The sequence below is a fragment of the Chelonia mydas genome, chromosome 8, assembly GCF_015237465.2.
Source record: "Chelonia mydas isolate rCheMyd1 chromosome 8, rCheMyd1.pri.v2, whole genome shotgun sequence".
Lineage (NCBI taxonomy): Eukaryota > Metazoa > Chordata > Testudines > Cheloniidae > Chelonia > Chelonia mydas.
This window is the reverse complement of record NC_057854.1, coordinates 20,822,400-20,847,893: the sequence shown is the minus strand read 5'-3', so window position 1 is coordinate 20,847,893 and position 25,494 is coordinate 20,822,400. Positions and strand designations below refer to the sequence as shown.

At 48.3% G+C, this 25,494-nt stretch overlaps 1 protein-coding gene across 2 annotated transcripts in view; it reads left to right on the top strand.

Annotated features, from left to right (window-relative positions):
- Nucleotides 1-12,044: 12,044 nt before the first annotated feature.
- The window catches only part of SH3PXD2B (SH3 and PX domains 2B), a 116,832-nt gene continuing 103,382 nt past the window's right edge, over nt 12,045-25,494 (top strand). The window contains exons 1-2 of one of the 2 annotated variants that reach the window (XM_043520883.1): nt 12,060-12,220; nt 12,356-12,489. In XM_043520883.1, coding sequence (XP_043376818.1) covers nt 12,418-12,489 — 72 coding nt within the window. In that variant the 5' untranslated portion in view covers nt 12,060-12,220; nt 12,356-12,417. Of the gene's footprint in view, nt 12,490-25,494 lie in introns of both variants that reach the window. The other variant, XM_037907221.2, reaches the window with a different exon arrangement.

Sequence of the window (25,494 nt, the reverse complement as noted above, 5' to 3'; positions counted from 1 at the left end):
ATAAAGTAACAAAGTGAGATACTGAATGTGTCTAACATTCTGTGTACTCTGTGAACTTGGCTTCAGATTGGCAGAGATAGCCTTCTGCATGTATACTTGGGTTTCTCTGTGTGAGGGGACTCTGTGATACCTGTTCTGGGCTATGAACCTTGCAAAGCAGAGTCTCCATTTTCGGAATCGAGCTGGTGGCTCTGAAAATGCTGTCGCTGCGTGTAGCAACTTTGTATTGATGGATCTCTGCAGGGAAGCTAGACCTCTCTTCTAGATCTCAGCTTCAAGCTGTAGCTCTTCTAAAGTGCCTGCTGATGTTAATCTAAAGGTAGTTAAAGAGTGACGCTGTTTGGCAGAGCGAGGAACTGCACTTTCAATGGGACTTGTATTCTGCCTTGAACTCGTCAGTAATAGTAATAGTGCTGTGACACCTTTAGTTCTGAGGAGCTCAAAACCCTTTACAAACATTTGTGAATTGGCCATGCCAACTTCTGATGCTGCATATGGTTACATATGAGACCCAGAGGTTAAGTGACTAATGTCCAGTTCTGTGTCATGAACCCCTAGACCATGGTTTCATCTTTTGCTGGGGTGGACTCTGGCTTTGGGAACATCATAAGATTGTGATACAGTACTTCTTTCTTTACTGTGTTTATTCAGGAGGGCTGTCTGTGGCTTCTACATTACTTACTTCTCTAGTCTGCTCTGTCTAAATGTTTCTGTCTGTAACAGGCCATAGGGCCTGTTTAAACTTCATTTTTTAATAAATGTTGCTATAAATTCAAATTATAAACCAGTTTATATTATCCCCTTGGTGCCTGAAGTCTAGCATCAAGTTGGAGGAGGGGCTCTCAGCTGAGACTGTATAGTTTTATAATGGGAACGTGATGTGCTCCAGGACAATAGAGTAGGTGGTGGAAATAGAAAGCAAAGCGACTTTGAAGAACTGCCTGTGCGTTGATGTCTGCGTAAGAGTTGGATGTAATGGACCCCAGTGGAATAACAGAGAGATCAGACACCTCTGAGTACATGCATTTAATCTCTGCCCATGAGAGGCCTAAGGATGGAAAGGTAGGATTTACAGCTCTGCTATCTTGGTCTGTAGGATGGGAACTCAGGCAGGGGTTATAGGAAGTGGGGAAGGAGGGGTAGCTCTGCTGCCAGAAACAGCACTGCTGCTTTTCTAATTGGCCTGGGAAGCAACGCTCCTCTCCTCAGTGGGTGCAGTCAGAACCCCCCTTCTTGTTTCAGTCTACTCTAGTCACTGGGCTAGAAAGGAACCCCAAAACAAATGTGACTGAGAGCTGATTGGGTGATGGAATGCCAAGATTGAATAAATGGTGTTGCACTCTTGTCGTCTTGGCTTTAGAGACTGGAATCTGCAACCCTTCAGCCAACATGACCGCTCATGTTGTTTTACACCTGCAACGCCATGCTGACAAAAATGTAATCGCAAATAGACTCCCTGGCTTCCCCCTTCCATACAATATAGCTACTGCCAGCGGGCAAATGCTCCAGTAATGATGTGACAAGCACCAGAGTAGAAGAATCTAGCAAACTATCTTACTTTTAGCTGCACCTCCCCACCAGGGCTGACAGTCTCCTGTACATTGCTCAGAAATCATTTTTCCTAATCAGCTTTCAGATTATGCTAGTGTAGAATGGATGATCCTATAAGATTATCCTCGCTTAAACTGTACCTCCTGTACAAAAACCTGGGTCAGATTTAAACATCAGGATAAATGTATTTTTATGAAAATGTTGAAAGATCTAGTGAATTTTTAAAAATATCCTTATCTACCTCCCTCCAAACACCAAATTAAAAACTAAGCTGTTGCCTGTACAAAAAAACTATACAGAGTAACATCTGTGTCTTCTCTCAAGTTCCTGCCAGGCTTGAGGTGTTGTATAGTATTGGCCCTACAGGGACAAGGTGTCTGAATCTTGTACCTACCATTTACACAGTTTCTGCCTCTCCTTCAGCCATTCAGCACTTACATGAGAGGAAAGTGATCAGGAACAGTCAGCATGGATTCACCAAGGGAAGGTCATGCCTGACTAATCTAATCGCCTTTTATGATGAGATTACTGGTTCTGTGGATGAAGGGAAAGCAGTGGATGTATTGTTTCTTGACTTTAGCAAAGCTTTTGACACGGTCTCCCACAGTATTCTTGTCAGCAAGTTAAGGAAGTATGGGCTGGATGAATGCACTATAAGGTGGGTAGAAAGCTGGCTAGATTGTCGGGCTCAACGGGTAGTGATCAATGGCTCCATGTCTAGTTGGCAGCCGGTGTCAAGTGGAGTGCCCCAGGGGTCGGTCCTGGGGCCGGTTTTGTTCAATATCTTCATAAATGATCTGGAGGATGATGTGGATTGCACTCTCAGCAAATTTGCGGATGATACTAAACTGGGAGGAGTGGTAGATACGCTGGAGGGGAGGGATAGGATACAGAAGGACCTAGACAAATTGGAGGATTGGGCCAAAAGAAATCTGATGAGGTTCAATAAGGATAAGTGCAGGGTCCTGCACTTAGGATGGAAGAATCCAATGCACCGCTACAGACTAGGGACCGAATGGCTAGGCAGCAGTTCTGCGGAAAAGGACCTAGGGGTGACAGTGGACGAGAAGCTGGATATGAGTCAGCAGTGTGCCCTTGTTGCCAAGAAGGCCAATGGCATTTTGGGATGTATAAGTAGGGGCATAGCGAGCAGATCAAGGGACGTGATCGTTCCCCTCTATTCGACACTGGTGAGGCCTCATCTGGAGTACTGTGTCCAGTTTTGGGCCCCACACTACAAGAAGGATGTGGATAAATTGGAAAGAGTCCAGCGAAGGGCAACAAAAATGATTAGGGGTCTAGAGCACATGACTTATGAGGAGAGGCTGAGGGAGCTGGGATTGTTTAGTCTGCAGAAGAAAAGAATGAGGGGGGATTTGATAGCTGCTTTCAACTACCTGAAAGGGGGTTCCAAAGAGGATGGCTCTAGACTGTTCTCAATGGTAACAGATGACAGAACGAGGAGTAATGGTCTCAAGTTGCAATGGGGGAGGTTTAGACTGGATATTAGGAAAAACTTTTTCACTAAGAGGGTGGTGAAACACTGGAATGCGTTACCTCGGGAGGTGGTAGAATCTCCTTCCTTAGAGGTTTTTAAGGTCAGGCTTGACAAAGCCCTGGCTGGGATGATTTAACTGGGACTTGGTCCTGCTTCGAGCAGGGGGTTGGACTAGATGACCTTCTGGGGTCCCTTCCAACCCTGATATTCTATGATTCTATGATTCTTGAAGGATATCCTAAGACAAATGGTGCTGTAGACATTTGCTTCTGAAATAATCTGCATCTCCCTTCTGAATACTAGAGGCTAGTGCATTTAAAGGATCCCATTTACAACTACTGCATTGTTAACCACTTAAATTCCTTGAAGACCAACTAGTTGGTGCTCAGGTCAAGTCAAATCTGTGGAGTCTACTTGTTTTTCCTTTCCTGTTCTTTCCGGTAGTAGCATGAAACATGTCCCTGCTTCTTATTATTTTCCCCTGGGAGTTGCTGTTCAGTGACATGAGACTTTCCCTCCGCTCTCTGCGGGTGGTGGAAGCAGCTCCTTTTTCATGCCAATGACAAACCCCCTGTAGTTGCACCCATAAGAAATCTAGTAGGGCTCATCTGGTAAGTCGGTCCCACGTTCTTTGCAGGGGGCGACTCGCACTTCCTCCATATGCCCATTAGGGGGTACCTGCATTAAAACATTGGGCACGACAGCCCCAGAGTGCAGCTCTAAGGCTCATCTTTGCATGGGAAAATATAAAACTGGAGCTGGCCAATTTAGATGGATGTTTTTCCTGTTTCTTGACCATATCTCATTAAGAAAAATCACCCATACCTGCCTCTGCTTACTTTGAGCCTCTGTGTTGCTTCTCACAGCCCGTAGGGAATTCCTGATGCTTCCCTTCTCCATTACTGGTGTCACACCCTTGGGATTGCCACTGACTTCCCATCTGGTAGAGGACTGAACATCAGAGCCATAGAGCATGCTACTCCAGGGCCGCTCCCCTTGTGACATCATACCTGTGCAAAGTGGGTGCAACCTGGTACCATTCTGACCTGGCACTGTTACACCCACTCGGGCAAAAATGATAACCCAAGAGTCAAAGTAGTAGAAGATCAGTCCTCTTGGCTTTGGACTTGACCCTGCCTGTCCTGGTGACTTAAGTCAGAGTGACAGGTGCTCAGCACTCAGGGCAAACTACTAGGGTGTGGCTGTTGGGCAGGAATCTATTGGGATCCAGCCGTTAGTATGCTGTAAGCATTGTTCTACCACACACTTGCTCCAAAACATGGCCACTTGAAGTGGCACTGTGGTTGTGTTTGTAGATTTGGCTCTTATCTTTGGTGGGAGGTGGGGGAAAGAACTGCCTTGGGATTGCTTTTAGTAAGGGAGAACCAGGGACACTTAAACATGCTTAAAACCTACCTGTAACTCTGCAATCCCTACAACAGTGGATGGATGGAAAAGTTGCTGGTGCCCTGCCAGCCAGACCAAACAGTGTTCCACTACAGTTTAGAACTGAATCTGGAGTACTGCCTTCTCCTTCCAGTCCATCATTGATACCTGAAGAATGAGTAGGATGTGATTTTTAACAGTTAGGGCCTACTACAGTAAAGGGCATGACTCATTTGCTATCTTCCTGTTGGATTAATAGTTTACCAAGAATCTTTCATCTTATTCCAAATTGCTGAACTCTTCTTCACGGGAAGAAGGGGTGGAGGTTGGGGAGATCTTGACTTTTCAGACCTAGGGGTCTAGAGGCTTTTTTGTGTGGTGCTCATGTCGGACTTAAGAAACTACAGCCTTACTTTAAACATGAGAGATGTGATCATCTGCTCCTAAATGTTGACTGCGAGACTCTTCCTTATCCGGTGCTGCTGCTGCTCTAATACCTCTGCTCCTCTGTGCAGGGGTATAAACAGAGGTATGGCCAAAGCAAAAGACGCCTAAGCTCTAACCCTGGCTTGTGCCTCAGTTTCCCCTTTATCAAAGGGCAATACTTGCCTACTTTGTACCAGGGCTGGGAGGAGTAACGGATAATATGTTTGCAAGGCTAATAGAAAACTTAAATATAAAGTTGTTTATTTAATAAGCTACCAGGACTCAACAGAGATCCGATGAGTGCTCTATAATCCGCTTCCAGGCTACTCTGCCCTAGAAGCAATCTGGACAAATCAGTTCTCCACTCTTCTCCACAGCTATCTCCGAGCTAGTTAATTAAAACCCAGGTGCAGTCTGACAGCATTAGCTGCAATTGTCTCTCACCCAGCCACTTGTAGCCAGTGCAAATGCAACAGGTACTTGGTGTTCTAACTACGTTGCAATAGCCTCAGAGAATTAACTCTAATTGGACCCTAATGCTGTCATAGAGAATCCCAGCCAGAATAACCCGTGCTGTGCAGCAGTCCTGATGCTGAGTGCTTCCTATTGATCTCTAGCAGTCTCTTGGCCTCCTGCCAGCTTTCATGTCCCTGAAGTAGCGCGCTGGAGTGGGTTTATGATGGCGTGCAGAGATATACACAGGAGTTTATTTTAACAAGCCCCTATGTGGATAAACGTTTATCTTAATTAATAAAAGAATAAACAGAAATAGCTGCCTGTGTGTGCTTTGGGGAAAGTTCACCAGTGGAAGAGCATCGCGGGTGGGTGCATGCAGATATTTGTGTGCATATAAGAAAGTCAGAAAGGGCTGCGGAGTATGGTAAGGCAAAAGAACACAGCTGCAGTGATTCCCTTAGCTGGTACCTTCCAACTGCTATTGCAGCAAGGAGGGGTACTGGGCCAAATAGCTTATTCAAATTTTCTCCTTTGCTTTTAATAGTTCAATATTAGGCATCTTTATGCGGGGAGTGTATGGAATCCAAGAAGGGTGGTGTCTGCCCAGATGTGAAAGAGGCTTTTGTTCCTTCCTCTGAAGGGGGAAGATGAAAAGAACAGCCACAGTACACTTCCCCCCACCCCCAGTCTTTTCCTAAACAAAACTCCTTTTGTGAACTCTGATCCACTTCAAGCTGACAAATGAGGTCTCCCACAGCCAGTATCGTTGTCATTTAGGCCTTCTCTGCTTTTCCTAATGCTCTGCGCCTCAGATTCCCCTCATACACTGCCTCTCCTCAGCAAGGAGATTGGATGAGATTAATTTAATGGGGGTGGTTCAGTATTGAGTAGGTTAGCCATTAGCGAAGGCTGAGATTCTGCATAGAGTGGGCAGGGGAGTGAATCTGCTCCATAAGCAATTGGTGTTAGGCCACTTGGACACAGAGAGAGAGAGAGAGAGAGAGAGTGTGTGTGTGTGTGTGTGTGTGTAAAATTCCATAACCACAAACTCCATGTCATTACAAGAGAGAGAACTCTGACCCAGCTGCCCTCAAAAACCCTCCTTAGCTCTGGGGCTGAAGTGCCATCCTGGAATAGGGATTCATAGCCTCTCACAGCTGCTGCCACTAGAGGGCAACAGGAACACACAGTTGAGCAGGACTGATGCTCCTCTCTGGAATGCTAAACCTCCAAGCTAGACTGGTAGGCCTTTGTGTCCAGAGAAACGAGGTCTGAGGGGCTCTTGGGGAGCATTTTGGTGGTATTGGATATGTGAAGTATTCTATTTAGACTCCAACTTTATGCAGGACGGAAGGGGGTTTAAAACTGACCTTCCCCCCTTCATATGTACGGTTTCATTAACAATAAGTGGTGCAGCAGTTAGAGTTGCAGGAAATAAAATTGTATGACGTGCTGGAAGGTCAGTGTTACACGCTGAGGCTCTACAATTTCTCTGGCTGCCACCTGGTCTCAGCCTGCAATCCTCAGCCCCCTGGGACCTCATCAGTCTAGAATCCACCTGCCTCTGTTACCTTAGTCTTGGCAACTCTTAGGCATTTCCACTCACCATCTGCCCAATCTCCCAGTACCTGTGCTATCGAGCCACTCGTGGGAAAGTCAGCCACACTCCTAGGCCTCCGAGACAGAGAAGCAGCAAAGCTCAACTACTGCTCACAGATGCTAGGTAGGAACAACTACTAAGGGAGAGGGGCAAGTATTCCCTTTGGATGTCTTTCATCTCTTTCTGCAGTTACCTTCCTCCCCTTGACTAAGGTACATGCCTGCTGCCTCTCGGGGGCAGAGTGGGGGGAGGCTGAGCCCAGCAGAGGGGTAACGGAGAATTGGTAATCTGTCCTGTCCTTTAAGAAACAGCACTCTCCTCCAGAGCCAGTGTAGCAGAATTAACAGTGTAAAAGGAGCCCTGTTTGAGGAGCTGCCAAGGAGCGAGATGTGGTGTTTGTCAGGAAATTCAATTCATTTGGAAGCTAATGATGTGCCAGGTCTTGGGTAACTTTATAATGTAATTAAGATGCCCTGTGGCTAAGAGTAGATTGGTTACCTCACCTACTGGGGAGCTGCCTCAGACACAGGCTGTGGGTGGCACTGAGAAAATGGTGCAAATTCCTTCCTGGGCCCTGGAGAGTCCTGGGCGGGCAACAGGCCTTTGATGCTCACATAGTGCAGTCAAACAGGGGTACATTGGGCCACCTCAGAGGTGCATTGCCAGGAACTGGCTGTGGTTGGCTGCGCTCCCATCTCTGAGATGCAGCCAGTTTCATGGACAATGCTGGGGTAATCTCTATGTGCAGGGGGATTTCAAGGATGATGATGATTCCCATCAGAGAGGGAAAGGCTATTCCAGTTCAGCAAGTACCATGCTGTGCTGCTTTTAGTTTCTTCCGGTTGCACGTTGAAGGAGAGAAAACAGCCCTTTCTGTGAGTGCAGACTTGGTTTCTGAATTCTCATCTTTGTGTGGCTGGAGTAATAAAGCTGGATTTTGGTTTGTTTGGAAGGTAACTGTAGGGTAGAGGATTAGATTACACCCAGGCAACATATTGTAGGGAGCAATACAGTATCTGAAGGATGAGGTGGGTTGGACAATATGGAACCTAGGTGCCTTTCCCCCCTCCATCCCCCCCCCCCCCCCATCTATAATGTGTCTGCTTCTCTGATATGTTTTATTTATTGCTGATGGCCTTTGCAAAGGTGAAAAGGAATAATGCACACAAATCAAAGGTGCAAGCCTCTTAACATGGCCTTCATTCCCCACAGCTGGTGTCATTCCTTCAGCGCACACAGCATTTCCTATAACCTGTTCCCAGGGAATTCATTTCTGATGTATATTATTATGGTAATAAAAGTGATAGCCGGGGATCGGGTGGGAGAAAGGTCAAGCTGGGTCTATGAGGAAAGATGAAAGTGATGCCTCTGGGGACAGTGGAATGGCCACACCAAACAGAATGGGGCCAGAAAGAGGAGAGCGGTAGAATAAGGAGCACATTGGAGCACTCAGCAGCACAGCACAAAATGGAGGAAGCCCAAGAACATTGCTATTGTGACAGGCACAAGAAAACACCCCAAAGTCTAATTTATATCTATCTCTCTAGCAGTGCTGCTTCCTTTAAAAAAAAAATGCAAAAAGAAAACTGCTCCTGCGGCAGTAGGACTCCTTACCTGTGCAGTCTTTGCAGGTTTGTGGCCGAAGGCTTGAAACTGTCAGAAACAGTGCTTAGACAGGGTCTGCTGATGAAAGCTGAATCAAAGCCAGCCTTTCGGCTCACAGCCGTGGCGCCAATTAGGGAGGGCAAAGTTTTTGCACTTGCTTAAAGGTCCATAGGCTGCCGAGCCAGGTGGACTGGGGCGCAATCACTTTTAAGCAGTGGTCCTTTAGTAAAGTATAGCTGCTGCCAGAACGTTGCTTCAGCGGCACGGTTGCAATGCCACTGAAACTTGACCCAGCCATCCCGCCGCACAGCGAGTGCCCAAATGGGGAGTCGCGGAGAACCTGACGCCTGACAGCACTGGCTTTTGCACTGTGTGGGTAAGAGAGAGGGGAGACTCCCTGGCTGAGGGAGCCCTGGGGTCCTGCAGGAGGTGAGATCAGAGGGGATAAGAACAGTTCGGGGGGGGGGGGGGGGGGGGGGGAGATACTGGAATTTGCCCCTCCCACTCCAAGAAATATCTGAATTGGCACATCTGTCTCCATGCCCCCCATTTGGGGTCAGGACCCAAGATCCTACCTCTTTCACTTGCAAAAATAGCCTTTAAAATTGCCAATCGATCATGGAAGTTGAATATTTGTACCACTTTTCCTAAAGCTGATGGCCTCCCCCTCTACCTCCAGCTGTCCAGGGCTGGCCTTAGGAGTCAGTAAAATCTGGGAGGAAGGTCCTTCAGTATTCTTGGGGAGGGTGTGACCCTAGATCCATCACTTTGTGGTGATCTTACTGCCTCCACCCACAGCCATTACCTCCCTTCTACTTTTCTCCTGCTTCTGAGAGGGCTGCTTTTCTGTGCAGCCAGCAAGACCTCTGCCCCTGAGGAGGGGAAGCTCGCTAAGGTGGGAGGAACCTCTATTACAGAGGTTCTCCAGCTGTGGTCTGTGGAGCACTTCCTGGGAGCTTGTGAAAAGGTAGTTGGTCGCATGGTACTGGCTCCTTCTCCATCTTTCCAAATACTAATTTGCATGAACAGACAGCTAAAAAATATATTACATACTTTTGTAATGCTGATCTCCTGTAGAAACAGGAGATTGTCCTGTGGGCACCTCTCTGGTAGGATGAGTCATCTTGTAGAAAAGTTTGCAATCCTTGATCCGTTGGATTAAATGCGTTGCAGAAAGCAAGGGCTTCCTCCAGTTCAGATCTGGCTCTGTGCCCCAGTTTGTCTGGGGCCTTTGGCAAGTCACTTAGGACCAGATTTGTAAATGTATTATAAACCCATGGGAAGTTAGGTGCTTAAATACCTTTAAAAACTGACTCCTTGCCTCAGTTTTCAAGAGTCTGTAATTTGGGGTGTATCTAAGCATGTGGAGTTGTTTTCAAAAGCAACCTGAACCCAATACTCCCCATGCCTGCAACCCATCTCCAACTACCTTCCTGCCCAAAGGGTAAGCACGGTGGCAGACTGTGTGCCTCCTCCTGTCATCCACCCCTGCCTTGTTGTGCTGTGTGTGCTATGGAGTAAGAAGTGCTGCAATTCGTCAACACAGGCACTCCAGACAACATTCAGCGTGTACAAGGTGGTGCTGGCTGGCAGGGGTGGGGCATATAACCACCACTGTACCAACCCCCCGGGGCAGATGGAGGTAATCAGAGAGGTCCTGAGCTGAGAGGGGCACGGACAAATCGCTGGGGGAATAGAGCACAGGGTGGGGCAAGCACATGGAGCATGAACGGGGTAGTGTATGGGGGGGGGGGCACAGGGGGAAGGAAGGGACAGCACCACGGTCAGCTCTTGTGATTTTAATGTGAGTCTCATATTTGTCCTTGAAGCCCCAGCTTCCAGGAGATTGTGGGAGAATCTCAGCTTTTGTTGTTAAAGTACATTACTAGTTTTCATGGTTATGAAGAAAGAAAATGGGATCCCCTCTGCCTCCCCCCCCCCCCCCCGGCTCAAATAGCAACAAGCATGAAAAATACCCCCAGTACACGTGTGTTGTTAAAAATCTGGTGATTTGGTAAGCCAATCCTGTGATTTTTTTAAGGGGCCTGATGAGCAAATTTGGAGGGCAATATGGGTCCAGAGACACAGAGTGGCGTGGGTGGGGTGGAAGAAGACACTGCCCCCTCCCCCCACGCGCGCCTCCAGAGTCATGCACAGAGACACACTATAAATGCAGGGCAGTGTGCAAATAGGGGGCTTTCAGGGCTGGAGGAATGAGCGGTAGAGCCAGCTCCTTATTCTTCCATCCCTGCCCCTCGCTCTCCCTGCCCCCCCCCCCCAAAATCAGAACCGGGGTGGGTGGTTGCACTAATGCTTCTGAGCAGATCAAGCCGATGCAACACCGCCACCCCCCCGCCCAGGCAGGTCTAAGCAGTCACGCCTCGCCGCTGCCCTCTCCGGGCCATGCTGGGATCCGCACCTCCCACCCGCGTGCACGGCCGGAGCGTGTCACTCAGCAGCGGGGCTGGGGCGTGCGGCGCAGAGACCAGTCGCCGTGGCAGGGAGAGCCGGGCTGTGCGGGCTGAGCACAAAGGCTGCCTTTGGAAGACGCGCACGGCGCGGAGGCCGCCCTCCTCTCCCCTGGGGAGCGCCGCTTGTCTCCCGAGCAGCCTCCTTTGCACTCCTGAATGGGGAGGGGAAGTTGCCCTTCCCGTGAGGTGAAGGCGTTTTGCTGTTGAACTCTTGGTTGCTTTTAGCTGCTGCCGTACGGCTCCCTTTGTCCCTTCCTAAAAAGAAGCTGGGGCCAAATGAGGAGACCGATGGGGCTAAAATGATGATGGGGTGGGGAATCTACTGTTCAGAGCAAAAGTTGACTATCCCCACCAGAATTCAGTCTCCCAGAGTCCGTTCCCCCATCCTCTGGAGCAGTGGTTTTGGGGGTCCGGGAAAGGTGGGGGTTACCACCGAATAGTGGTTTTCAACCTGTGAGCCGTGGGCCCCTGGGGGCCCACACAGCCTGTGTCTGAGATTTCCAAAGGGCTCCGCATTTCCATTTGAAAATTTTTAGGGGGTCTGCAAATGAAAAAAAGGTTGAAAACCACTGCTCTGGTGCTCCCCATAATGCGACTGGCGGGGCTGCCGCCTCGGGGCAATGACGGGGACACCAAAGCCAGTCCGAGCTGGAGCAGCAGACAGGGAAAGGCAAAGGCAGCAGGAGACAGTGCCAGAAACTCTGGTGGCCTCAGTAGTTCCTGTAACTGGAAGAAGAACAGGAGGACTTGTCGCACCTTAGAGACTAACCAATTTATTTGAGCATAAGCTTTCCTGAGCTACAGCTCACTTCATCGGATGCTTATGCTCAAATAAATTGGTTACTCTCTAAGGTGCCACAAGTCCTCCTGTTCTTTTTGGGAATACAGACTAACACGGCTGCTGCTCTGAAACCTGTAACTGGAAAGGTGTCGGTCCCCCCACCTCACCCCTGCCCTGCCAGCTGCGGAGGCTAGCGCGGCGAGCTGGCACTGTGTGAGCCTTAGTTGTGCTCATAGCCCTTTAAGAGCCCCGGGAGCTGGGCTGGGTCTGAGCACATAACTCACTGCCCGTGCCTGGGCGGGATAGGCTGCTCCGGCAGGGGTGGGCTGGAAGAAGGAGTCCTCCATCTGCAAACTCTGGAGAGAGGGGCCCGGAGGGAGGAAGAGAGGAGAGGTGGCAGAGGCTTTGCTATCGCTATCCCAGCTGAGCGTCTCTCTGATCGTGGAGTACAGCATTTCTTTTTCACCCCTCCTTCCTCTCTATGCTTGCTCCCTAGTCCAAGGCCTGGAAGCTGTATGTGTGGCGGGAGCTGTGCTGCACCAAGCCCCGGTCTCTTGCTCTTCCCCCTCTTTTCTTTGTAGCCCGGAGGATTATTTGTACACTTCCCTTTGCTTTTGGGGGCCGGATTGCAAAGGACAGAGCCATGCCCAGGAGGAGCATCTTGGAGGTGAAGGTGCTGGACGTGCAGAAAAGGCGAACCCCCAACAAACACTATGTGAGTGTCTAACCCTCCCCCCAGTCCCGCCCCCCAGATCTGGGGATGGAGCACCCGGTCCCAAAACCATCCCCAGGTCCTTTGGGAAAGGCGTGGGAGCACTTTAAGGTTTCTGACTTTCTGTAATTATTTCCAAATAGACCAAAACTAGCCCTCCCTGGTGCTGCTGGGCTGGGAGCCTGCCAACCCTTTCCTTGTGGGACTCGGTAAAGTCCTGAAAGAAAATGCTGGTTACAGTGATAGCTTCTCTAGCAAAGGGGATCTTCTTAGGATCCGGGTAGCTTTTTCAAGTTTTACTGTGTGTAATTAACTACCCTCTTCCTCCACCTTAACTTAACAGGGACTTCATTGCAATTGCAATATTCTGTTAGTTGCATTTACAATTTCTTAGTATTACTAGTTAGTCACTTAGAAAAGAGTTTATTCTTCAGTAGGGAGCTGCTATCTCTTGGGCTGGTGGAGTGCATGAGGGTCCCCCGCCGCTCTCCATTTGTGTTGTCTTAACTAAACAAAGGCAGGGCACTGTGTGTCTTTCACACAGTACTAGTTGTAGGGCCAGTATTCCCTTTGGACCTTCTTTGGTTGGGAGGGGAAGGGTTACATATTGCTCACCACAGGGACCTCCTCTCTGGAGAAGTTTGACTCCTTGGTTCCCGAAGCACTGACCCAGCGTGGGAGGTAGAGATTCTTGGTACAGAATTGTAGTAGTCATTTTTTAAAAGTTTGTTTTAGATTATAGTTGCTGGAGCAAAGTCTGGAGAGCAGCTGCCTCCCTGGCTAGCAAGCGGATTTTGTGATCCCTTAAAGGAAAGTGATGGCTGTTCAGACAATTCTGCTATCTCAGCTCTGGCCTAAATTGTCCTGCTTTACGCAGGAGGCAGCACTGTACTGCTCTGTGCATATATGAAGCTAACGTTAAAAAATGCATGTTGGATTTCTATAGCCTGAGAAGGGCAAAGGCAGGGAGTCTTTTCGTATTCACACGTCCCATACCCAGTGCGTACATTGCTGGCTGTTTGAATCCTAGTCTTGATGTATCATGACCAGCTCACAGCAACACCGAACTGTCAGGTTCTGCCTGGGAGAGCAAGCCTATTGGGAGCACTTGCAGTCCGACTCCTGCCTTATGTCATTACCATTGAAGCAAGATATGTCTATGAATGGACCTCTTGCTCTCTCCTCTCTGATATTCCGCCTACCTAGTGGCAAAGGCCTGTTGTTGCTATTTATTTAGCTCAGCAAATGTGCATAATGCTTTACAGACCATGTCAAAATAAGTCCTTTGCCCAAGGAGGTTGTAATCCAGCCCCAGTAGGGTGTCCAGGCCAATGGCTAATAATGCACAGGGGATGTAGTGGCTGAAGAAGTCTGCATGAGAAGGCTAGAAAAAGAGAGAGGCAGGTGGCATGCAGGAAGCTGGTGGCTGTTGCAAGTGTGAGGGGCAGCACCCAAGAAAGCGAGGAGAAGAACAAGGAGTGATGAGGACTGTAGGATAACATGGGAGCAGAGGTGCAGACAGAACGGTGGTTTTCTGGCTCCTTGTGGGTTGTGAAATGGAAATCTGCAGTGCCGGATTTGGCAGGGTGCAGATATGAACTGCTTTTGGGGAGCCATTTTGTTGTAGTTATAGAATGTGGGGGTTTGTTCCACTTTTAATAGCCGTGAGTCCTACAGTCTGCATGGGCTGTTTGTTTCTTCCATGCATAATGCCCAATTGATAATATCAGTCAGGGAGTTGCTCCAGTGCCGATTTTCAGTATATTCCTGCTAAACTGGGAGCTCTTTGGGGACAGGGATCATCTCTGTCTTTGTGTCTTGTACAGTGTTGTACATGTCTGCACTTAACTAATGATTGGGAATAAATTCCCCAGCGTGATATATTATTGGTGTGGAAGAGACTTTTCATCTTCCTCTGATGTATCTGGCCTTAACCACTTCTGGAGCTGAGATGCTGCTGGATTTAGTCCAGTGTAGTGTGGGAAATCTACGCAGTGCACAGTGTATAATAGAACCCCAGGCACGCCCCTAGCAGACAAAGCTATGGTTAATGTTGGGAACTTGCACTCCCAGTGTTTGTGATTTGCAACCCAGTTCCTCTCATAGTGAAAGGATGATAATGCTGGAAAGGTACCTGACAGGTTTGGTGTAATAGAACCCCAGAAAGTGCCATTAGTACATTGTTTTCTAGTGGGTAGATGGACTGGTGCTGGTAACATGGCCTTTAAAATCCACCAGTTGCAGAGTTCTGAGTTGCTGTGCCCCAGCCTATTTTGAAACTGGGACAGACTTGTTTTCTAGATAACAATCAAGGAGCTCAATTAAACCTGTTTGCACTGCCTGTCTCCGCCCACGTGTGTCTGTGAAGTGAAGCTAGAGGGTTCTGTCCTGGATTCACTGTGAGCTGCCCATGTTCTATAAACTACAGATCAAGGGACCTCCTAATACCTTGTGGACACTTTATGAAAAAACCCTGAAATATAACTAACAAAATTTAAAGCTGGCTTCTCCCCTTGGCATAACCGTAACATGGGACAGTCCAGTGACGCACACACTGTTAATTCTGCACCACATAAGGCACCTCCTGTATGGTCTAGGCTATGACGTTAGGAACTTGAGTGACACTCTCCTTCCACTAATGTGCATTTTAATAATGACTGAGCTGTGACACCCCGGAGTTCTTAGAAGAAATGCTACCTTTTAAAAATGGCAAAGAGTCCAATATGTCTGTTAGTTTATAACAGGGGTCGGCAACCTGTCAGAAGTGGTGTGCCGAGTCTTCATTTATTCACCTTTTAATTTAAGGTTTTGAGGGCCAGTAATACATTTTAATGTTTTTTAGAAGGGGTCTCTCTCTATAAGTCTATATAGTATATAACTAAACTGTCATATGTAAAGTAAACCAGTGTTTTCAAAATGTTTAAGAAGCTTCATTTAAAATTAAGTTAAAATGCTGATCTTATGCCGCCGGCCCGCTCAGCCCGCTGCCAGCCTGGGGTTCCGTTCACGTAGGCCGGCAGCGGGCTGAGCGGGGTCCCGGCCGCAGGCCCCAGCCGGCAAGGAGCCGGCAGCCAGAACCCCAGACCGGCAGCAGGCTGAGCGGGGCTGGTGGCTGGGACCCCAGACCGGCAGTGGGCTGAGTGGCTCAGCCCGCTGCCACTCAGCCCGCTGCTGGTCTGGGGTTCCGTCCGCTGGCTTCTGCCAACCAGGGTCCCGGCTGCCGGCCCCGCTCAGCCCACTGCTGGTCTGGGATCCCGGCCCTGCCCACATAGAGTGGGTACCTGCCTTCTCCCTGGTTCTAGCCCATTCTCTTCCTCTCTCTCTGCACTGAGCTGAGGGTGGGAGTGCACTGAGCACAGGGCTGGGGGTGAAAGAGCAGGTTGGGGTGTAGGGTCTGGCCAGGAGCTAGAATGAGGGAGGGGGCTCAGGGTTGGGGCAGGAGGTTTGGGTGTGGTGTGGTACCTGGGCAGCTCCCATTTGGTGCAAGGGGTGAAGGTGGGAGTGTGTGTGTGTGCGTGCGGGGGGTGGTGGTGGTGCAGGAGCTCCCGTTTGGTGCTCAGGGTGGGCGTGGGAATGTGGAGGATGCAAGAGTCAGGGCATGGGGTGTGGGGGGGCTGGGTATGTGTAGGGGGGGTGGAGTCAGGGCTAGGGTCGTGGGGGGGTTCAGGGGTCAGGGCAGAGGGCTGGGTGTGTGTGAGGGGGTGCAGGGGTTAGGGCAGGAGGCTGGGGGTTTGGGCTAGGGTTGTGGGGTTGCTCCCAGCCCCCTACTCAGAGCGGCTCATGGCAGGGGGCTGGAGGGGATATGCCCTGATTCCACTCCTCTTCTCCACTTCTCCCCCTCCCTCGCATTGGCCATCAGCTGATCGGTGGCAGGGAGGGAGCGGAGGAGTTGCAGGAACCCAGCCTGCTGGGGGAGGAGGGGGGGCAGGGGGACCTTGCCTGCCCTGCAGCAGCAACCGGCAGAACCAACCTTCTTCACTCTGCACCCGTGGAGGCGCAGAGAAGAGCGGGCCGGGGCGGGCAGGATTTTTAATGGCACGCTGCTGCCTGCCGGGACCCGGCAGGCAGCAGCGTGCCATTAAAAATCGGCTCGCATGCCATCTTTGGCACACGTGCCATAGGTTGCTGACCCCTGGTCTATAAGGTGCCACAGCACTCTTTGCTGCTTTTACAGATCCAGACTAACACGGCTACCCCTCTGATACCTTTTTAAAAGGTACCTCTCTGGGTTACTCTTGCCTACAGTTTGCTAGCGAAGCTACCATGTGGCAGTGAGCAAACAGCAAGGTAAAACCAGAAGTCTGGTAACATAGCAATAACTAAGCAGACCCAAGCTTTCTTCCCCTGCCCCCGAGGATGCAGACACAAACCTTGCTTTGCTTTTCCTCCTCCAGCCCCCAAACTCACAACTCTTTCCCCCTCTACTTTGTGTTGACCATGCTTGCTCATCTTACTTAGAGGATGCATTATCGTTCCTGGAAAATGTATATGTGAGGCAACTTAGCTTCCTACGGTTTCTGTATTTTGTACTGGGAGACTAGGTAACTACTGAACTGTTCTCAGTTTCTGTAGGTGTGTGGAGGATACCTGCAAGAGTGTCTAATTCCTCATTCTTCTAGGCCTCTTTACCTGGGGTTGGGAATTCTCCAGGTCTTTGAGTCCCTGTTTCCCCTCCAGGCTTCTTGTGTGATTGCCACCAGTCCTTCCAACCAAGGACAGGTACTGGACAGGGGTCCTTTTGGAACTCATCCATTCTGTTCTTTAATCAGCCAGAGAGGTCATTTTGCTGCCTGCTGTATACCTCCACAAAGAGAAAGTCCCAGGGGATCAGATGGAATCAGGAGCATTGGTAACATTCATTGTCTTCTAGCAGAGAAAAATCTTTCGTGAATTCTTGGGGGTGGGAATGGAGATGGGGACATTTTAGCGGGATTCTGGTTGGCTTTGTGGTATGGACAATTCCCATCACTACTCGACATGTGCAATTTGGAGGATAAAACCCTTAATGTGGTGGAACATCCTGCCCTGAAACTTTCTGGCTTGTGAGGAGAATGTGGATGGAAGGTGTGTTCTTTAACTGGTCACTGGTGATTGACTGTGTGCTGCTCATCCACTCATTGCTTCCTGGGAGGTTCCCCTCTTTGAACCCCCCAAGTCTCAACATCCTGTCTTATTCCTCCACAATAGTTCTCCTCGGATGGAGTTAAGAAACAGGGCAAGCCAAGGAGGCTCAAAGCTGGATCAGTGCCTAGGAAGTGTCTAGAATCTTCCGGAAAGCAGAGCCTCACAGAGCTGTGTTGGTGCTGGAGTGGATGAGAAGAGTGCTGTCCCGATCTGAAGAGATCAATAGGAACCAGGCAGATTCACCAAGCCAGTTAATTATATAGAATCATCCCCTCCTCCTTTGCTGGAAAAAATAGGTTTTGAACGCAGCTGAGTCATCTTGCTTTTGACTGTATCTGCTGGCAAATGGCAAATCAGAGCCAGCCACAAAGTATACGTACTAAACCTTTGCTTCCAAGCATCTCATTTCTGAGCATAAACCTGCTCTTTTCCGTCCCCTAAGGGCAGCCACTTAGCATCATATATGAGTGTGGAGGAACTCTTTTCCCCCATTCCCAGCGCTGTGACCTGACCTGTAAATGACCCATGACATTTATATCCCCACTTAGAACAAAGACTTTACTTAGCTTGGACAAAGGGTCAATTGTATTACCTGCACCCAGACCACTCTGAGAAACTGGGGATATTAGTTTCCCCCAATAAAGTTGGGTCAAGAGAGGACTCAACTGGTCTTACTCCCCAGCTTTTGAGGTCTGGAAAGACCTATTTTCTTCAGGTTCCTATGCGGTGTCCATCACCATGGTATCTGAGCACAGTAGAAGGTGCAATGCTGTGCAGCCAGAGACAAAAGCTTCTACGTCCTCAGCTCTGTTTCCCATTTGGCAGAAATACGGTGCCTTCTGTTTTGAAGGTGTCTCCCTTTTTGAAGAGTGAGTCTGTGGTGTCTCATCAGTGGGAGTGAAATAATACCATGCAGCTCTGCTGGCATATGCGCCAACTGTGTGTGTGTGTGTGTGTTACGCATCCCTCTGCCGCTGTCTTAACCATATATGCTAGAGCTGTTCTAACAGCAGAAGGAGGGTTGCAAAATTTCCAGGAGAGAGAGAAGTGACACACACAATAGCTTCCAGGGAGAAGGTCTCAGCATCCCTTATGGAGCCTTTATATTTCCATCCACTTCTAATCCCTCCTGACCCCATGTCCCATCTGGCTGCTGCCTTTCTGGCTAAGGAGGAACATTCATGAGTCACTTCAGAGGCCATCACAGGGTTGGAAAGATCATTGTTGAGTGATATCAGGCACTTCTCAACCTCCTTCCCAAGTGGCTGAGGATAGGATAGCTGACATCACACTTTTTAGCCTAACATTTTTGAATAGTTAAGTGTAGGCTTTAACACATGCTAAAATCTGGGAACTTCACTAGACTTTAACTCTGCCAGTTGAGCATATGTGTGGACATGGCCTTTAATTAGTCTGTTCAGACATGCTAGCTAATGTGTGTGGACGTCACACCTTTAAATCCTAGTCTAGACAAAGCCTGAAAGCACCTGGGCACTGCAGATGATTTAGAATGAACCCAGCTGCACTCAAAAGGGCTCAGTCAATGGGTAAAACTGAAGAGGTTCAATCCTGCTTACATTACACATGTGTGAAGTGTTGTGCCCCTTGATGGGCCCACTCGTGAGCAAGCCTAGTAAGATTTGGCCCAAGAGCCAATTGTGGGAGGTGCCTTCCTCTTTCCTGCTCCCCTCGCTGTGGTAAACCCTGGGATCCTGGAAGGCTTTCTCTTCTTCAGTGTTACTGAGCTGGGGATTCCTCACAGCACATAGGCCTCCCACTTCTATCAAACTAGCCCTGTTCCCACTAGCAGATATGCTATGGGGAACGGGAGGAATGTTGGAATCGTAAGGCCCTGTCTATATGCACAACACTACAGTGGCGCAGCTGTACCGATAGAGTTGTGTTGCTGCAGCATGTCTGGTGAAGACAGTCTTTGCTGATGGGAGAGCGCTCTTCCATTGGCAAAATGAAACTGCTGCCGCTCAGAGGTGGTTATGTCGGCAGGAGAAGCTCTTCCGCTGACAGACCGCTGTGCACATGTTGGTGTAACTTACGTTGCTCGGGGGAGTGGTTTTTTTGACATAAGTTATGCCAACATAGGCTATGTCTACACTACAGCCTTACTTCCTGCTCCACGGATGTGAGCCCTGAACTTGCTTTGCCAGCTGTAAAACAGTACTGTGATGCTGGCATGGCAACTTCTCTTTGGCCTGGCCCTCACTGGGAGGGTGGGGGGGGGATCGATCTATGTTATGCAACTTCAGCTACGTGAATAACGTAGCTGAAGTCGACGTACTTAGACCTACTCACCGCGGTGTCTTCACTGTGGTGAGTTGACTGCTGCTGCTCCCCCGTCGACTCCACCTGCGCCTCTCGCGGTGGTGGAGTACAGGAGTCCACGGGAGAGCACTTGGGGGTTGATTTATTGCGTCTAGACTAGACACGATAAATCAACCCCCGCTGGATCAATCACTGCCCGCCAATCCTGTCGGGTAGTATAGACGTACCCTTAGCCAGACATCCCTATGTGTTGATATATAATCAGACCATTCAGTTTGCTGAGCATTCTTCATACTTTGTCTGGAAATGGAGGGGAAGTAGCAAAAAAATGATCATTTTGCAGAGCTTCTTGAGGTTAACTTTTCTGCAAGACGAAGGGGCTGGTCTCACTCCTCAGGCTGGATTGCCTGGACTTTACAGCTCTCTAGCCCAAATTCTAAGTGACACCATTTCATTCATGCAGTGGGACAGTAACCCTGCAGTGACCCTTCCATTCCAACAGTGTTGTAAGAGACTCCAGCTCTGTTTCAGGACTCTGCCATTGTGGGATATTGCCAGTGAGTGTGTCCTAAGGCTATGTTGCAAATCGTAAGAGGCAAAGTCCAAGAGCACAGTTTAAAAATAATCGTTACAAGCAGCAGAATGGCAGATTGTCATTCTGCTCTGCTCTGCCAAGTCTTGGGTTCTGATAAATGAATGGTTTTTTTTTTTTTTTTTAATCTGTAGTTTGCTAGTTGAAATAGACTAAATTTTCCTTTAAAGGATATTGCCCAGTTTCTTTTTATAGTTCCATTGTTTGTAATACCCTCCTAGAAGCCTAAAAGTAAACTTTCCCTGCCAAATCTAGTTTTCATCTGTTAAGCAAACAGAGAGATTTTCATTTTAAGGCAGCTGCAGTTAACATGTTTTGTGATATTGGTGAATAATTTGTCATTACCTCATTGCTGCTTTCATTTGTACAATCCCATTCTCCTCAATTCTGTTAGAACTCCTCTCAGGTTATAGTTTTTAAATAGTAAACTGCTGCTGCAGAGCACAAAACAAAACTCTGTGTATTCTACAGAAATGGTGAGGGGGTTTTTTGTTTTCCTTAGATTTCACTGTAGCATAATGATATTTTGGGTTGTGTGTGCATGGGAAGAATCCCACAAAACTAGTGTCCGGATTAGGTGTATTGTTGCAAATTACACATGCACTGTGTGTGTGCACGCGTGCGCACGCACACGTTACCTTGAGTATTGCTGCAAGCTGGGTAAATGCCCATGCAGATGTCTGATTTGCATATATAGTTACCCAGATACTTTTAAAAAGTACTGGATTGGCATGCAAAACACATGCACAAATTTGCCTGAAAGTCTGGCCCTTGATGTTTACAATTCATAGGAGTTTTCCCCATGTTGACCTAAAAATGATTTTTAAGGTAAATTATGTTTGGGTCTAAAGCCCAGACTCTTTAAAGCTTAGAAGGTATCTTTTCTGCAAGGCAGTCATAGAGCTTCTATCAGATACAGTGAACCAGCTACTAGTAGCTTCATTTGCCAAATAAAATGTGCATAACACTAATCTGAAACCAGATCTAGAATCATTAAAGAAGTGACTTCCTTGAACCAAGGGACTGCTGATCTAAAGAACCACAATAACTTATCAGTTGCTCAATGTCCTGAACAGAAGATGCCACCTGCAGAAACTGAAGTGGCAGCCTGGAGACTTTGTGCCCCTTGAGCTTTGAAATAAAGAGTTTGTGGTTCAAACTTAGTCAGTTGGATAGCATCCATAGTCACCATGTATAGTTGGATTATTTTTGAACCATATTGGCTGCGTAGCTTTAAAAGGGCATTGGAAGTCCTAGAATCCTCGAGAGAATGACCACATTTACTTGGGGTATGGCTGGAATGTCCTATGAGGAAAGATTTAAGGAGGTGGGTATGCTTAGTCTGGGGAAATATGTGGTTGAACAATGACTTATTGGTAAGGAATCCATCCAGGGGTCACACAGAAAACTAGGATTTTCATTATAGAATAAAAACTGGGAAAGAGAGGGTTCAATCCTCCATGTTAGGAAAAACTTCCTCACTCATTGTAGGGAGAGTGGTCACTTCGGATGAGCTATTACCAGCAGGAGAGTGAGTTTGTGTGTGTAAACCTGGATTTGTGCTGGAAATGGCCCACTTTGATTTTCATGCAGGTTGTAAGGAGAGTGGTCACTTTGGATAGGCTATTACCAGCAGGAGAGTGAGTTTGTGTGTGTGGTTTTTGGAGGGGGGTGAGGGGGTGAGAGAACCTGGATTTCTGCAGGAAATGGCCCACCTTGATTATCATACACATTGTGAAGACAGTGGTCACTTTGGATGGGCTATTACCAACAAGAGTGAGTTTGTCTGTGGGGGGGCGGAGGGTGAGAAAACCTGGATTTGTGCTGGAAATGGCCCAACTTGATGATCACTTTAGATAAGCTATTACCAGCAGGAGAGTGGGGTGGGAGGAGGTATTGTTTCATGGTGTCTGTGTATATAATGTCTTCTGCAATTTCCACAGTATGCATCCGATGAAGTAAGCTGTAGCTCACGAAAGCTCATGCTCAAATAAATTGGTTAGTCTCTAAGGTGCCACAAGTCCTCCTTTTCTTTTTGCGAATACAGACTAACACGGCTGTTACTCTGAAACGATTCACTCAGGGGGTTACTGCTGGCAGGCAGGCTGATCCTGGTAAAGGGCAAGGGGTGGCTCAAAGGTCCTTTCCATCACAACTTCCTAGAAGGTCCCTTAGCAACTTCCTGTGTTGCCTTCAGCTGTGGCGTCATTGCAAAATGTGACATTTCTTTTCAATTGGCTGTGATGCTGCTCTTTTCCTGTCAGTTGTGGTCTCAAGGCAAAACATTTGAAACCATTGGAGCACCGGCTTCCCCCAAAGTTCATGGCATTTTGGACCCGTCTTTACTCTCTGTCCTAGTCTGTTGTGTGGTGTTAAATAGCTGCTATGTCCCACTACAGTGATCTCTCCATGTCCTTACCTGCTTTCCCCCTAGGGACTGAGGCTTAATTAATGTTTGTGAAGCACTTTTGGGTCCTGAAAAACACCATAGAAATGTAAAGTACTACTAGTTTTGTTTCTCTGTCTGTATGTCTTAACACTGACTACCTAAAATACCCTAGCACAACAAAACTGTAGAGGACCAAATTCTGCCTGTGGTTACATAGGGTATGTATACACTGCAATCAGGAGATGTAATTGCTGCACATGTAGGAATACTTGGGCTAGCTTTGATTAAGCTAGCTCGCTAAATATAGCCATGTAACCGCAGCAGCACTGGGCTAGTTCCTCGGGTGGCTAGTTTGTGCTGCTGCTTGAGCTGTCACTGCCACATTGCTATTTTTAGCAAGCCAGCTCAGTCAGAGACCTACCCTTTGGAAGTTAATGGGAAAGCTCTGTGCTTGGGTCTAAAAACAGAAGTAGTCTTCATGTTAAATTGCAGTTACAAAATTCTTTGAAAGAGATAAGGACATTAGATCTTTGAATCAAGGGTCCTGCACAGCCTTTCTTTTGACAGGGGAGCTCTCTTTCATCCATTCCATGTAGCACTGGGAAATGGGGAAACAAGAGAACCCATATGTTTGACCTTCCGTGTGACTCGTAGCAAACAAACGAGTGTATGTGTCTTGGGACTGAGGAATCTTTGCCTAAAGGGTGAGGGAAGCCCAGGAAGCGGGGTCTCTGATCACAGTACGGGTGCATATGCTTTTCAGACCAGCTGTTCCTTTTCCTTTCACTCAGATAATGCCTCGCCCCATCTGATTTATAAAGCAGCAAAATGTGGAGATCTGGTACCCCTTGGGAGTTGAAACAGGGGTGAATCCAAGCAATTAAGTGTTTTGAGATATATAGTCCAGCAGACTCTGGGGCAAGTGGGCAATTAGATTGCTTTCCCTTGTTGGCATGCTGGGGTACTACTCTATCCATCCTCATCTCACTGTCTCCTCCTACTTCTTACTGTGCCCATCTTCATCCCATGGTCTCCTGACTTCTCCTTACCCCACTATCCTGCAGCATTAACGCTGCTGTTTCTATCTCTATCTGTCTAAATTAAACATGAACATGGAGGATCAAGATGCCCTGCAGTTCTTGCTGGAAAGTATTCCTCTCTTTCCCCCGCTCCCCACCGGTGCTGTCTTTGCCGCCTGAACCAGAACGTCTGTGCTTCTCACTTGCTTGGCTCGTGAAAGAGGCTGTGCAGGCGCAAGGGAATAGCAAAACTTTCAAAGCCAGCCAAGCATGCCAGTAAATGGAGCTGTCAGATTGTCTCCCTTCTCCTGGCCTGACACTGGCCCGACACTGGCCCAGAGAGGCATCTGATGGGCTTCTCAACTGTCCTGCAGCATGAAAGCTAGAGAGATCTCCACTTTCCCCTCCACAGCCCTGCACTCCTGCTGTGGAAAAGGGCTTGGAGACCAGTGGACAGGGGCCAAAAGCAAGCAGCACGCAGCCAAGAATTTTCTTTGTTTCCAGTCACCTCCCGTCTCTTTCTTTTCCTCTTATAATTTTCCTGCTCCTTCATCTTTTCTGTTAACCCCTGCTCTGTTTTGGTCAGTTCTCTCAGCTGGTTTGGTTCCCCTGCCTCTTTGGATTATTTCTCCCCACTGCTTTCTAGGAGTGCAGAACAAGTCAACATTCCCAGAGATAAGAGTAGCATTGTCTCCCTGGTGTTTGGGGTGGGGGTGAGGTGGCGGGGCTGATCCCTTTTCCAGCTGCTGGAGAAAGAGATTGTGGAAAAATCTACAGAGAGGTTTATTGTACTTAGTGTCTCTCTGGACATAGGACCACACAGGCTCAAACCCATTTGAAATCACTCTGCAGACAGCTTCTCTCTGATGGAGGTTGTTATATCTGGCTTTGTGTTAGTAACCGTGCTGAGTGTCTGTGGACTGACACTCTTACCAGTGAAGGGTCAGCAGCACCAAACTTCCTAGGAGCCCAACCCAGGAAATTATATCCCAGGTGTCAACAACATTTTCCTGTTTTGTGATGTAAATGACTACTGTGCCTCTTGACTGGCATGGGATCAATTTGGAGGGACTCTACATTTGGCAGCCAGTACTACAATACTGTGACAAATCTGCGGCCACCTATGACTTCACAGTGTGCCTCACAGTACAGAGCATGGCCACTCAGAATTTCACAGCAGCTGCAGGGAGAGAACATTCTTCTCCCTGCTTGAAACACACAGGCCCCTACCACTTGAACTCAGGAAGAATCTCCATTAGCAGCATAAGGGCTATGACTCACAGCTGAGCAGCACTGGTTCTGTGCAGTAGAGGGCAAAAGCCTACTTTAACACTGTCCAGTTTGTTCATTACAGTATGGAAGCACTACATTGTAAGAGTCTTGACGGGGGAGGAAGGAAATAGTCACAAGAAACCTCTACTAAGGGCTTTTCTTTACTGCAACGGGTAGCTTAAGTTAGTGCACTTAAGTTACTCCACTCCAGCTAGCTACTGTGAGAGCAACCACACTGGAGAAACTACATTGGAGCTACGTGGTGATTGGATTAGCAGCTGATGAGTTGTAACTCAAGCTGCTGCGTCCCTACTGCATTACTTGCTCCAGCT